The sequence below is a fragment of the Leopardus geoffroyi genome, chromosome A3 (genome assembly GCF_018350155.1).
Source record: "Leopardus geoffroyi isolate Oge1 chromosome A3, O.geoffroyi_Oge1_pat1.0, whole genome shotgun sequence".
Classification (NCBI taxonomy): Eukaryota; Metazoa; Chordata; class Mammalia; order Carnivora; family Felidae; genus Leopardus; species Leopardus geoffroyi.
In genome coordinates this window covers 69,138,212-69,153,301 of record NC_059336.1, presented here as the reverse complement: position 1 = coordinate 69,153,301, position 15,090 = coordinate 69,138,212, and the positions used below count along the sequence as shown (strand labels likewise).

General features: G+C 35.9%; 1 protein-coding gene across 32 annotated transcripts in view; it reads left to right on the top strand.

Moving 5' to 3' along the window:
- Positions 1-15,090, top strand: part of NRXN1 (neurexin 1) — a 1,133,918-nt gene that overhangs the window by 995,068 nt on the left and 123,760 nt on the right. For 21 of the 32 annotated variants that reach the window (XM_045446002.1, XM_045446007.1, XM_045446003.1 and 18 more), the window contains 2 exons: positions 1,412-1,501; positions 2,910-3,229. In XM_045446002.1, coding sequence (XP_045301958.1) covers positions 1,412-1,501; positions 2,910-3,229 — 410 coding nt within the window. The remainder of the gene's footprint in view (positions 1-1,411; positions 1,502-2,909; positions 3,230-15,090) is intronic. The other 11 variants (XM_045446018.1, XM_045446025.1, XM_045446024.1 and 8 more) reach the window with 1 other exon arrangement.

The following is a 15,090-nucleotide window of genomic DNA, read 5'->3' as shown; positions in this document are numbered from 1 at the left end:
AATGTTAACATAATTTCAGGTGTAAATTTTAAATTAAGTACTAATATTACATTTTAAATTAAGTACTAATACATGAAATATTTTAGTCAAATAGACATTCAAGGGACAAATTGATAAGATCTAAATGATAGTTCTTTTCTAGTTCTCTAAAAGCGTGTGACCAATATAATGGCGGGTTTATTGTGGTAAGTATAGTATATAGTAAAAATAGTATAAGACGCACTTACAAATATTCTGAGAAAAATTTATATCTATTATTTTCTTGAGCAAAATGCTCCATTCCTTTCTTGTCAGCAGTACTACCTTTCAATGTTTGTTTCTCCTCTGAGTTTTCCTCTGAGCTTTTGCCAAGACATCTTAGCTCAAATTCCATGTTAGTTAATTTTCACAGAATAGAAAAACTTGCAGTATTCACAATTGAGCACTGAGATGGCAGCTTGGATTCTTCCTAAGTGCGTTATAGATCAAGAGTACATTCATCTATTTGCAAGCATTATTCAAGGTCAGTTTAAACTGTGCTTCTATCAGATAATGTTTTGTTCAAAGAAGCGAGGCTCCCATGTAGTTTGAATCTTTGAGTAGGAACCACTGTTTGTGGCTTGTATTTGTTCCTTACACTGTCATGCCTTTACAATAGTTTAATAAAAGCAGATACTTGAGAATAAAAAAAAACATTTTTTTTTCAAATGTTATACACTTCAGCATGTTAAGCTTTAAGTGGAACTGAAGGACACTCAAATGAAGTCACTTTTGTCAAAGCCTTTTCCTATAATAACAAATTTGGATGATGCAAGATGTATTCCCTTGTGATGTCCAAGTGATTGATAAATCAATTTGTGTGGAATATACAAAAACTATTCAGACTTTGTGGTTTCCTTAAATGAGATGAATAAGAATTTCTATTTTCTGAATAGGACATAAAGTATTCTAGGCCTATTTTAGATTCATCAGTGTGCCAAAGATGGTATTAAGTTTGGTGTTCATAAATTTCTAATCTGGAATAAGAGGTTGAATGTATTTTGAAAACTTAAACCTGTTTCACCTGAACATGTTTAACTAGTTAATAAGAAACATCAAAAAGACAAAACCCTGAGATCAATGGTCATTTTTTTGTAAAGCTATTATATGCTGTTTAAATTGGTTGTTCGGGTCTGTCTATAACATAAGTTCAATAACCTAGCTCAAATGCAGATTTCTAATTTTCAATTAACATAGGAATAATTTTGTTTGCTAAAATAAAATAAATGAATGAATGACAAGTCTGAAACATGAAATGTTCTAGGTAGAACTTTTTAAAATTCCAAATTTCAAAAAATCATGTGGCAACTGTATAGCTCAAGCTTTAAGTATTAACTTTTAACCTTTGACCTTACAGATTTTAACCAATGAAATGTCTCTTTAAACTTTAAAGGAAACAATGATAACGAGCGCCTGGCGATTGCTAGACAGCGAATTCCATATCGACTTGGTCGAGTAGTTGATGAATGGCTACTCGACAAAGGTAAAAAACATTGATTAAAACTTCAAATAAAAAAATAATTTGAACATAACCAAGTAGTACTTCATTGTAACACTAATAAACATAAAAAATAAATTTTCCGTAAAACTAAATTAAAAACAAATTTAAAACAGTAAAATGTAGATAGTAATATTTGCATACCTTGTATAATAATTTCTATACATTTTTAGACGTACCAGCTGTTTAATAATCTTACCCTGTTAACTTAAGGTTAAAGGGACTGTTAAATATAATCCACTAACTCAATCTATGAAGGTACTCACAGCAAGAATTAACCCAAAATGATAAATCATTCATAGATTATATTACATGTTCCAGCCTCTAAATTATTAACTAAAATATATGTAGTTCTGATATCTTTATTATGGTCCTGAAAAAAAAAAAAAAACAAAACAAAAAACAAAACCAAAACAAAAAAACTCTTGGTTTAAACTCTAGGCATCTTAAATAGTGGGCAATATGGATTGCCAGTCAAAATGAAGTCCCTTTAACGTTTGCAACCTTCTAAGAGCATTTGAGAACAAGCCCTAATTAAAACTGAACTTAAAGTTGTGTGCATGCTTTTTATGAGCAGAGAGCAATCTGCTAAAACCGGATACTCAATTTGATGATATTGGTACTGTTGCTGAGGATTGCTGTTTGATGGAAATGTGCCATGATTTCTCCATCGGTTTGTGTATCATTCCTGAAGCCGCTTTTTACATCTGAAGCTATTTTTTTTTCATTTTGTTTTGTTTTAATAGACTTGCTGAAAGCCAATCAGAAAAATATTTTTGGATTTTTTTTTTTTTTTGTCTCTGACATGCTTAGTGTAAACCATGCATTTCTTTTCAGTGTGATTGCCGGAAAAATAGAATAATTCAAATAACAATGGACTATATCTTCAAAAAATAAACATTTTCAAAGACTAGTGTATAGATACATGTGGCCATTACATGAACTATGAAATTTTTATCATAAATTTAAAATTAGATTTAGCTGCTTTAGATTAGTTTATGCCAGTGTTAATTTTAGAATGACAAATACTTGAAACATTAGCTATCTCACATTTTTTTTTAATTTGACAATTTAGACTTAAGAGACCAACAGTATAAGATCTTGATGTAAAAGGGAAAAGGGATCCACTAAAAACTGATTTATAATATGTATCTTTGATTGGTCTTTTAGCAAAAACACTACATTTATGATAAGTTGAGAATTTACAAGTATTTGCCAATGATTATGCATTTCATGGACACCTCATTTATAAGCAATGAATTATGAGTCAAATGCCTCTCTTATAGTTTATTGCTCTCATTATCCACCCCATGAAAGATCTGTTTTATCATCCTTTGTAGAATGTAGAGTTCACAATCAACATTTTTGCATGTATGTAATATTATTTTTACAGGGCGTCAGCTCACAATCTTCAATAGCCAAGCAACCATAATAATTGGCGGGAAAGAGCAGGGCCAGCCCTTCCAGGGCCAGCTCTCTGGGCTTTACTACAATGGCTTGAAAGTTCTGAATATGGCAGCCGAAAATGATGCCAACATCGCCATAGTGGGAAATGTGAGACTTGTTGGTGAAGTGCCTTCCTCAATGACAACTGAGTCGACAGCCACTGCCATGCAGTCAGAGATGTCCACATCAATTATGGAGACCACCACAACCCTAGCTACTAGCACAGCCAGAAGAGGAAAACCCCCTACAAAAGAACCCATTAGCCAGGTGAGTACGTGGATTTCATTCCTTTGTCTGGGAACTTTGGTTATGAAAGTAGGCTTTTCTGCATAGGTGTCTTTTCTAAAATGGGATTGTTTCTGACCTTGGGTGCTATGGCTGTCTTTCAGTCTTGCTTAGCATAATGTACTCAGTTTGAATGTGAAATGTGTATAGGCTTTTAATCTGAGATTTGTCGATTTTTGTAAACTGCTTTGTGTTGGTTTATTAGCTACTAGCTGGTAGTCTTGATTAATAACTTTGGTCTAGCCCAAGCTGAGGGGATTGTCTGCTAATTGCACAGGGTTTTCACTTTTTAAGTTAAATAAACAAGTAAATTAGTGAAGTACTTGAAGGGCCTTGTTTGTACAGGCTCAGGACATCATCAAAATAAAATAAAGCAAATTTGAAGAGAAATCACATACAAAACTTCTATTATATTTTAAAGTGTCAAAATTTTGAATTGATAGCCTTCTGGTTCTCATGATGAATAATAAGGCTACCCTTTCACTGTTGTTGACATGGTAAATTTTTATTCTTCCCTTCAAGTTTCTTCTGACTGGTCTAAAAAATGAAATTGACATGAAGCAGATTCATAGGAGAAAAAAAAACCTTTAATTATTTGTACACAGTCTCAATAGTAAAATTGAGACCCAAATAAATGACTAAGGTAGGCAGCTTTTATACTTTTTTAGCCAAAGGAACATAAACCTGTAAGAAATTTACAGGACAAAAAAGAAACCCTTAAGTTTTGGAGCTTCAATTAGTAAGGAATTCTAAAGGGATTTGGATTGGGGTAATAATTTAGTAAAAGTAACAAGGTTTGTTTATATAGCCTTCTTAGCTCTGTGTTCCCAATGTCTGGTGATATGGATGTCTCTTTACTTCCTGGTACAGAGAGGACACCTTTCGTATGGAAGATTTATTTTCTGCTTTCTGAAGACAAAGGGGCATCCTAGTGTTCTTGCGCTGGGTGTTCCTTAGGTAACTCTAATTCAGAATAATCACTGTACCTGCCCTTGATCCCCACACTGTCTATGAGAAAAATGCACTGTTAGTTTATCTGAAGACAAAGACCCAAAATATGGTACTTAAAAACTGTCTTAGGCTTACATAATTTGTATTATATGTGGTTAGCTGCCCTTACCTAGAATCCACTTCAATGAACCTATGTCTCATGTCTAAAGTTTTTGAAAAATAGAGTTTTAAATGCTAAACGTTTACAACTTAATGCAATCAAGGTATACTTAGTGATTGCCTACTGTGCATCAGGCACTGGCATTACATCAGTGAAGACTAAGGAAGAGAAATCTACCTGCCTCAGAGAGTGCTGTAAGAATATTACTAAAATGCTATTAAATGCTACTAGATCCCTACTGACATTTATAGTCTTTGTGTATATTCTGTTGTTATTTCTTTCAGAATTGTGTGTCTACTTGGCCTAAATTGTTCCCTTCTGTTTTGTTTTTAATAGCGAATGTGTGTCTCTTGTAGATGCCATATAAAGCTTTTCCAAATACATGATCCTAACTTGTATAGAAAACTTCATTCTAAAGAAACAAGAATGACAACAATTATTTTTACATTTCTTTTATTTCACGTGTTTGAGATACACCTAAGTGTCAAATTTGGAAAGAGAGTAGAAGAAAGTGAATTCTGTTCATATCAGCACGCTGTCTACTAATTAACATATGTTTACCGGGGAAAGAAGAAAATAGATTCTGATTTTTACTTTCAGTAGAAGGAGCAAGAAGAGCAGGATAGAAAGAGAGAAAATATATTAGGAGAAGAGAGATAATAAAAGCTTTATAAATTCTGTAAATTCATAAAGGTAGTATTGCATATTATGTGCCAATATGCACTTTCTGTCTGTCTGTCTCGTCTCTCTCTCTCTCTCCTTTTATTTTTTATTTGCATTTGACCACAAAGTACAATGAGCTGTCACACAGGGTATTCATCAATATATATTTATTGATCATTCTCCATGTGCCATACACTGCCCTAGGCACTAGGGGGGACATTAACAACAATGAACAGAAACCCCTCTCCTTAGGGAATATCCATTTCAGTAAGAATGTGTGCTCACATTATAATCTTTCTGTTGATTTTCTCTATCTTGTTTAGGTTTGTAAGATTGTTAATAATAACACTTATTCCCTTGAATAAAGACTTACGACTTTAGAACTTTACACAGATTTATACATATCCAGCAGCTCCATTTGTTATGCTTTACTGATGCTTCATTAATGATTTGTTATTGTGATTGTTGGTTTATGATTTATTTAACAATAAGCAAATTATTGGGGCACCTAAGTGGCTCAGTTAAGCATCCACGTCTTGACTTCAGCTTGGGTCATGATCTCACAGATTTGACAGCCTGGAGCCTGCTTCAGATTCTCTCTGCATCTCTCCTCCTCTCTGCCCCTCCCCCGCTAATGTGTGCACACACTCTCACTCTCAAAATAAATAAATAAACATTAAAAAAAACCCAAGAAACAAGTTAGTAAGGTGAATTTGATATAGGAAAATGAAATACAATGCGACCTTTAGACTGTTTCTTTTATGTAAAGTAATTCATAAGAGGACATTCTAGGATAACCAGAGTTGGAAAAAGTATCAGAGATTTTTCTTTGTAGTCTTATTTCATCATTTAAGAAATTACTGATGCCTGAATTCCTAGGTAAACTCGATGTATCCCAAAATAAGAAAAGACTTACCAGCCTTTTCTAACATGTATTTTATCAATTAGTGACTAGTTTTTATTAAGAAATTCTGTTTTTTAAGAAAACATGTAAAATAGCTATTGCATTTGCAAGCTAAATACCTAGAAATAGGTAAATAAAAAGTTATGAATTTTATAGTATTAATTAATGTAAAAGGAAAACACTTAACTACCCATTAATTTCCAATGAAATGTTTCTTTTATTATAAACTATTACATGTTTAAAGACAGCAGTGGTTTATAGAAGTAAATGATCTAATCAATTAATGATTATTTGGTTCATTTGAGGAGGTATTGACTTAAATAAAAGATTACTAGGTTCATTAAAAAATAGATATTTTAAATCTTTAGATTTTTAGCAGAACAATAACTGCAATTAAATAATTTAGATTAATATGCTACAAGTATTCAATTTTGCAGCAGTGTTTTTAGGTTGTACCAATAGGTTTTAAAATTAGCTTTTATAATGATACCTATGTGATTTCAGGTAATAAGGTGTGCATGTGGGGAAAAAAAACTACTAAGGAAGAAAGGAAATTATATACTGTTAAGTAACACAGTAATTTGTTGCAAATTTTCTTTACCTCATAATTGATTTTTCAATTGCCTTTCAATTAAGAAGAGATCACTGTTATATGTAGAATTTAAACTGTTCACTAGAATTGTCAAAGCCCTGGAAGTTCAAATAATAAAAGAGTGATTTATAATGCTAATTCCTGGACTATAACCTTTGACTCATTTTTGTAAATTGGATGAAGCATCTTCCTTTAGATCCTGTCCATAGTGGCCATATCTGCCTGCTTTTATCAACTGCCTTACTAAATTGTGTACCAAGAAGGGTCATTTTATTTTTCAAAAGCCATACCAGACTGTTTTCTCAATCAAAGTATATTTTCCTCAGTGATAACACTGAGCCACTTAAGCTACAATGGCAATGTACCTTGGGGTGATTGCATGTTTTAGAACTATGGAAACAGATTTTTGGTCAAAAAAATTAAATTGGATTCACTTCAAATAGATGAGATGAGGTTTATTCAGCCATCCTGCAGGGCAAGTAGTAGGGAAGAAATGTATTTTCATTTTTTACAGAGTCAGAGAATTTTTATAAAATAGTACTCATCAAAATGTCATCCAATAGGATCCTGTTTACTTTCCTACTTAGAAGTAAATATGCTTTTAAAAAAAGTTTTTCCTCTGAGTGATGATCAAATTTGAAACTGATGTTTACTTTAGAAAGACATGATTCATATCATGAAATAATGAGGACATTTACCAACCCTTTTTGATTAAGTGGCATTTTTAAAAAAATCTGAATATAATAATAGTACTTTTTTATGTGCACTACATAAAGTTCACAAAATTAATATCTATATGTTTCTGTAAGTCCTGCTTATCTTTAAAAAAAAAAGGTGGGTGATGGGCACTGAGGAGGGCACCTGTTGGGAGGAGCACTGGGTGTTGTATGGAAACCAATTTGAGAATAAATTTCATATTAAGAAAATAATAATAAAGATGCTTTCTATAAGGCTACTCTCAGAAAGCAAATATTTGCAAATAATTGCTAGTAAAATTTCTCAGGATGCTGGGAGCTTCTTGGGATTAGGACAAGGATTGTCATGCAAGATTTTTGGCTTCTAAGTGTTTCCTTTTCTGAATAATGTGGCAGTGTCTTAAGACGTATACGTAGCCTTATGTAAATGAGTAAAAGTAAGCCAGCATGCAAAGGGCAATATTCGTTCCCTTTGAATGCAGTCCATAAAGAAAAGAACGTGAAACTGCTATTCATTTTGAGATCAAAATTGTGACATTTATTCTGTTCTAATCTTTGTCTCACATTTTGCAGTCTATTCGTTCTTTTCTTCAAGACTATTTTACAAGCTGTATACACACTGTAGTGAATATGGATCCATAGAAATGCCTTTTACTTAGAGGGGATATAGGAGAACGGAAAGAACACGGCAAATCATGAGACCTGGATTCCACTTTCAACCCAACCACCTACCTTGCTGTGTAGCTTGGGCAGGTTGGTTACCATGGCTACACTCTGGCTTTACTACCTCCCTAAGTAGGTTAACTAAGAATCTCTTGAATTGTATTCAGCTCTAAATTTTAAGTGATACTAGTGATGATACTTTTAATTGCTCTTCTTTTAAAAAAAAAATTTAATGTTTATTTATTTTTGAGACAGTGAAAGACAGTGCATGAACAGGGGAGGGGCAGAGAGAGAGGGAGACACAGAATCCAAAGCAGGCTTCAGCCTCTAAGCTGTCAGCACAGAGCCTGACGCAGGGCTCGAACCCATGGACTGGGAGATCATGACCTGAGCTGAAGTTGAATGGTGAACAGACTGAGCCACCCAGGCGCCCCTTAATTACGTCTTCTGATGATTAACAAAGCATAGATTTCACCATTAACTTTTACACAGGGTGGCTGTGCGTCTGGGGAGGACTGTATAGTTCCTGTGTACATCTGGTATACCACTGTAATTATTAACAGTATCCCTTTTTGAGTTTCACAAGCATTCCATTTTGATCTGTATATTGCATTCTCCTCTTACAGGATATATAAAATCTATCTTTGCAAAAAAAAATCATACTTCATAAGAATAATAAATAGCAAAGCCTCATCTTTTACATTCAGAGGAGCAACTGACTCTGGTATCCGTACCTAGTTTTAAGAGTCCATAGCCTTTTTCATCTTCTTTTTATCTTATTTCAAAAAACCTTGAGAAAGGAAAGAAAACGAGGCTTTGAGAGATTCTGATTTTTGACTGGAGGGACTATAGCTTGCAACTCCTAGTAAGAAATTATAGAGTAGGGCAGGATCAGTAAATATGAGTGAAATATATTGGAGCAATTCTGTGGTTCCAGTTAGGCTTTTTTCAGAGTGGACATAACAAACCCACTCAAGAAAAAGAACTGTTTAGGATTTAAAAGCATTGATAGGTTGTCAGAAACATATATATTTCACATATGCAGTGTCCTACTGATTTGACAGGGTTTGATTCCAATGGAATGTTCTGAAAAGAAACCCAATTAGTGTTCAAGCAAGAAAAGAGTATTTGAATATATTGGACACTGCTGTTGCTTCCTGGCAGCATTGGAAATGCTCATAAAAAATTAATACTATTTGTTTGAAAAATGTAAGCAGAGTACACACACATTTCCATGAAAAATATTTAAACCTAACAAAATACATTTTGTAACTTCAAAGAACAAAATTTTATTTTTTATTAAAAATATTAATTAACCTCAACTGTGGCTTCATTATAAAAAATAATTGCATTACTTATAATTATGTGTGTTCCTGATAACCACTCTGCATTTTAAAATACTGGTGACATGAATAATTAATTTTACTTTTGCTAGTCCAGTCATTCTGCTGAATTCACTTAAATTAATGTACATTTTTACAGCAAATTTTAGTGCATAGTGGAAAGAAAAACACTCGCATGTAGATGTAAAATTATATACAAAGGAGTATTCTCCTGAAACTAATGGTGCCGAGTAAGAGAAGTATAAGTCATTGTAATTTTAAATGTAGGGAGGCAACTGCTACTTAGGTACTTTTCTCCATCATTGCTGGTAAGCAAAAGTGCCAGGGTATATACATTTTAAAGAGTATGTTTTAAGAAAATTCTTTTGCTTAGTGCATTTTCTTTACGATATAGAGATTTTCCTGGATAAAAAATGTCCTATTGGTGGATGCAACCTTGGTTTTGAGATATCTTCAGAAATAGCTAGTTGTAGGTAAATAAATCCATCTACCCATCTACCCATCCATCCATCCATCCACCCACCCACCCACCCATCTGTCCACCCATCCCTCCATCTGTCCATCCATCCATCCATTCACTTGCTGAGCACTTACTATATATATACCAGGCAATGTTCTAGTCACTGGAAATATAGCACTGAACAAAATTAAACTTTTCTGCACAAAGCTTACATTTTATTTATTTTTTAAATTTTAATGTTTTTACTTATTTTTGAGAGACAGAGACAGAGACAGAGACAGAGAGACAGAGTGAGTGGTAGAAGGGCAGAGAGAGAGACGGAGACAGAATCTGAAGTAGACTCCAGGCTCTGAGCTGTCAGCACAGAGCCCGACTTGGGGCTTGAACTCACAAGCTGTGAGATCATGACCTGAGCCAAAGTCGGATGCTTAACTGACTGAGCCACCCAGGTGCCCCATAAAGCTTACATTTTACTTAAAGATGGGCATAAACATTAGAACAAATATCACACATGGGATATTAAATGCTGTGGGAAAAAAGCAGCGGAGAGGGGATGCTTGTATTACGAGGGGTGTGCACATTAAATGGCAGTCCTTTTTGAATAGACCTGTATAGATTATTACTGATATAGGCATTGATTGTAAGAGAACATTGGCATGTTAAAATTCAGACTTATTTTTAGATCCAGCAGTATCATACCCTAGGTGGATAGTGCTAGTGGCAACTAGCTGGTGTTTTAGGAAACCAGAACAAAAGTGACTCCGAGATTAAACTTTTCTTTCTTTTTTTGTTTTAAAGAGGGACATCCATGGGCTAGGACCAAGACCTGGTGCAGGTGGGAGGAAGAGAGGAAGAGAGGGACAGAGGGAGAGTGAGAGGGAGAGCGAGCGAGAGAGGGGAGAGAGTGCGGTGGGGGACTCCCTGGAAGCCAAACAAAGTGTATTTAGAGAGCTCCAGGCATGCACTGTGGCTTCAGGTATGTGGAGGCAGTAAGTGCAGATCCTCATGGAGGATCACAGAAAGGATGGGCAGAGATGGGCAGAGATGGGCTGAGCATCCAGGCAGTTCAGAGGATGGTAGAGTCAGCCCCAGGCACTGCTGCCAAGACCGTTCTTCCCAGAGGGAACCCCATCTCTCAGGGTCTTGGGAGTTCCATAGGCTGTCAGAGGAGTCCTGGGGTGAGAAATACTTGGGTGCACCAGGCCCCAGACTCATCAGTAAGGAGGTCTGGCTCATGCTACCTATAAAGTAAACCCCAATCCTTTTTATCACCACCCCCTATCTCACTCAGAGTCACGGTGAGGCATCACTGTACCCCCAGGGGCCTGGTCAGGCCCAAGGGAGCAGGCTCTGGCCCAAAGGTTGTGCAAGAATGGGACCATGCAAGGTCAGAACGGGAGGAAATTGTTCATATTTGCTGTGTGTGGTCCTATGGATGCGAGACTGGTAAGAGCCTTGTTAATTAAATCAGAGTGTAAGCAAATTCTGGGGTATATAGGTGTATGTCTTGGTATATAGGAGTATATAGGAGATGTCTTGGTATGATTATTGGTATTCTACACATGAGAAAGTTGAGAAACTACATAACTTACCCAAGACTATGCAGCCAGTTTGCTTTCAGAGTATTTTAAGGTGATCTTGTCCTTTGCTTTTAAATATGGCCTGTGTTCAAAATCTTATTACTTCTTGTCTTCTTATACTCTTTTATTTAAAAGCTTATTTATTTACTTTGAGAGAGAGCAGAGAGAGGCAGAGAGAGAGAATCCCAAGCAGGCTCCATACTGTCAGCGCAGAGCCCAACGTGGGGCTCAATCTCACAGAAAGTGAGATTATGACCTGAGCCAAAATCAAGAGTCGAATACTTAAGTGAGCCACCCAAGCGCCCCTCTTTCTCAGATTCTTAACAAGTTCAGTGTCATCTCCACACAAGAGTTAGTTTGCTGTTTTGAAAATTGAAATGCAGTCATGACATTCCCTTCTTTAATACAACCAGATATTTAGGATAAAAGGCACCTTCCTTGGGATGATGATCAGGATTCAACCTTCACAGCCAACCTCCTGTTTGCCTCTTTAGAGGGTTTATCTTTATTCTGACCTTCTGATTAAGTACTCACAGTGACCTCTAGAGGTCTTGCCATTTCACACCTCTGTGTCCTCATGTTGGAAGGTGGGAGAGAGACAGTTAAAGTATCTCCCAAACTGAGAAGGCATTTTGACATTTTATGACTGAAAAACAAAGCAGGCTGCTCCATACAGTTTACACAGAGTTCTTTTCAGGGTGATTTACTGATAGGAGGGATCCCTTGGAGGATGATCCTGCTGTGCAGCTATTCTCCACAAAGTCTGAGAGGATATGCAGAAGGGCCTTGTAGTGAGATCAAAGGGTTTGCATGTGCCTCAAGGGACTTGTATGCACCCAGCTGACACCTAACATCTAATTAGATCTGTGGCACCACCTGTGCATGAGGGCAGGGAGAGATCATGTTATTTTTAACAAATTTATGGAGGGCCAGAGCAAGCCTTCCCCTATTCTGGCCTTGGCAGGCATTTGTAAGGTGTGCAAGTTAATTGCCAAGAGATCCCGGATCATATAGCCCCAGAGGAGTGAGTGAGCTGACTTGAACAAGACGGAGGGCTAAAGACAGACTCAGTATTGTCAGCTCCCCTACACCTTGGCATGGAAAGCCCTTTCCTTTCTTCACCTTCTTACTTCTCTCCTTCATACTCTGCCCAGTCTCTCCCAGTCTTATCCCGCATACTGGAAAGTGACAGTCTAAAGAGGCAACACCAGCATTGGCTGTAGGGGGCAGTATTGCATAGTGGTCAAGAGCATAACTTTGGAAGTCGGAATGCCTACCTAAATCGTAGCCTTACTTTGGCCACAGGCTGGCTGTGGGACCCTGGGCAAGTTATTTAGCCTCCATAATACCTGTTTCCCATCTACAAAATGGGGACTATGGCTTCACAAACTTATTGTGAGGATCAAATGAGTCAATGTACTGTATGAACTATGATTGCTACTTGACAATTTTTTATTATCAAAACAATGAAAATTTCTACGGTTCATCTTAAAATATAAAGAAATATAGAGTCTCACACATGTGACCATTACACACTTGGAAGTTTTGTGTGGAAAGCATTCTTCAGGTACAAAGTATAAGTTAAAGCATCTTTCTTACCTATAAAAGTATTTTCTCTGCCTTTGAAGAAGTAGCTCTGATAGGACAGAAATGACAGAAAAAAGAAATAACTCTGAATTGATGTTTGTAAATAAAAGCATCAACTGTGTGGTGTGTACAGAGCAGAAGTCTTGTGAGTGAGGTGTTCTCCATAGGAGGCAGCACCATCCGCTAGAGCATGTGGGGGGAGGGCAGGGGAGAGTTGTCCACTGGCAGCTAGTGACAGAGGTCCATGAAAACTGTGCAGTCCGCAGTGAGAGACTGTCCTCTAATCTCCATATGCTGCACTGCTTTACTCAACATCCCAGCACCACCAACAAAACTAACGGTGACCTCAAACTCCTGTTGGCTGAACAGTCCAGATATTTCCTGTACCTATTTCCTAGCCATTCCCAAACAGAAGCTAATTCATAGTATGATACTGAATCTTGCAAATGTGATTTCTGTAGCTGTCCTTGATGACATGTTTTGATTAAGGAGCTTAAAAATTCATGATACACTCCTTTTTCAACTGGGATATGAAATACATCAAGCACTTCCAGCTGTGAATTAGACTAAACTAGGGTTAGGATTCTTGATATAATCTCTTTTGATATAATCTTTATTAGCACTGGAGAAATAGAATGACAAGACTTTGTATCTAAGGCTTCAGATGTGGCAATGATTTTAGTGGGTATTTTCTCAGAAAGGGCTGGTGATACTGTCACCTCCTCTGATATTTTTAGTCTCAGTTATAGGACAAAGGAATATATTTTTATTAAATAATTCCTTAATGTCAAAATAGCAAGAATATAGCCTTATTTTCTTGTCTTAGTTTTAATCAGTATTGCAAAGAATTTGTGCCATTTTATTATGTGGACTGATTTTCATATACATGGGTATGTTGTATTATACCTGTCGATTTATTCCTCTTTTATGTGTAGTAATAATTTTCATTGAGCGGAAGGAGAGAGAAAATCCTCTAAGCATTAAAAAAAAAGGATAATTTTGTGTGTATGTATGTGTATGTGTGTTAATGGTGCTTGCTTTTTTTCTTTCATGATATATATAAAACAGTAAGCTTTGTTCAATAAACTAAGGTCAAGATTAAATTTAAATCTCTACGATGACTTCTAGAACCAATATTAGATTTTCCTATCTGTTGGCATCACTGGAAGTTTACCCAACAGTAAAAAAATATATTAACATCATTAGGCTGGAACCTCAAGAGAAGGGTTAGCTAATTTATCTGTCTTAATTCAGTACTTACTAAACAGATGTCACTGTATTCTCATCACCACTATTCTCTTTATAGAAGATCTCTAGTAGATAACACCAATATTGACCACAGTAAGCATTCTAAATGATAATTAAACAAAATAAATCATGGCGGTGTATGCTTATATATGTATATATATTTCTTGACCATAGTATGTGTATATATATATATATATGTTCCCTATAAGTCCACAGTGATTTTACTTAAAATTACAAATTAGCAAATATCTTTTGTGTACCTAACATATAAAATGCACTTTTTATTTTTTTTAGCTTACTTATTTTTCGAGAGAGAGAGAGAGCAAGCAGAGGAGGGGCAGAGAAGGAGACAGAAAATCACAAGCAGGCTCTGCACTGTCAGCACAGAGCCTGAAGTGGGGCTCAAACTCACTAACTGTGAGCTCATGAGATGAGCTGAAATCAAGAGTTGGACACTTAACTGACGAAGCCATGTAGGCACCCCTAAAATGCACTTTTTAAAGTATTATATTATGAAGGGTGGGGGTAATTATATCATGAAGGTACCTAGTGATTTAGGTTTTACAACTAGAAGCATTTCTCACATATTTAGATTATCAGTGAATCCACGCATAAATTATCAAGTACCCTAAATCATCACTATCAAAACTTTCGTACATCACGGATGCATAGTCTATTATTGACAGCATCACCAACACAACTGAAACTCAGAAACAAATTTAGAGGAGGGAAGATATTTTAGTTCCTTTTTAATAATGAACATATTGAAGCAACACGCTTGTATTATTTCACGTGTCCTGAGTGTTGGCAGTGTGCTAGACACTACCCTGATTCTGGAATTACTCACATTCCTCTTCTTTTTTTTTTTTTTTTTTTTTTAACATTTATTTATTTTTGAGACAGAGAGAGAGCATGAACAGGGGAGGGTCAGAGAAAGAGGGAGACACAGAATTGGAAACAGGCTCCAGGTTCTGAGCTGTCAGCACAGAGCCCGACA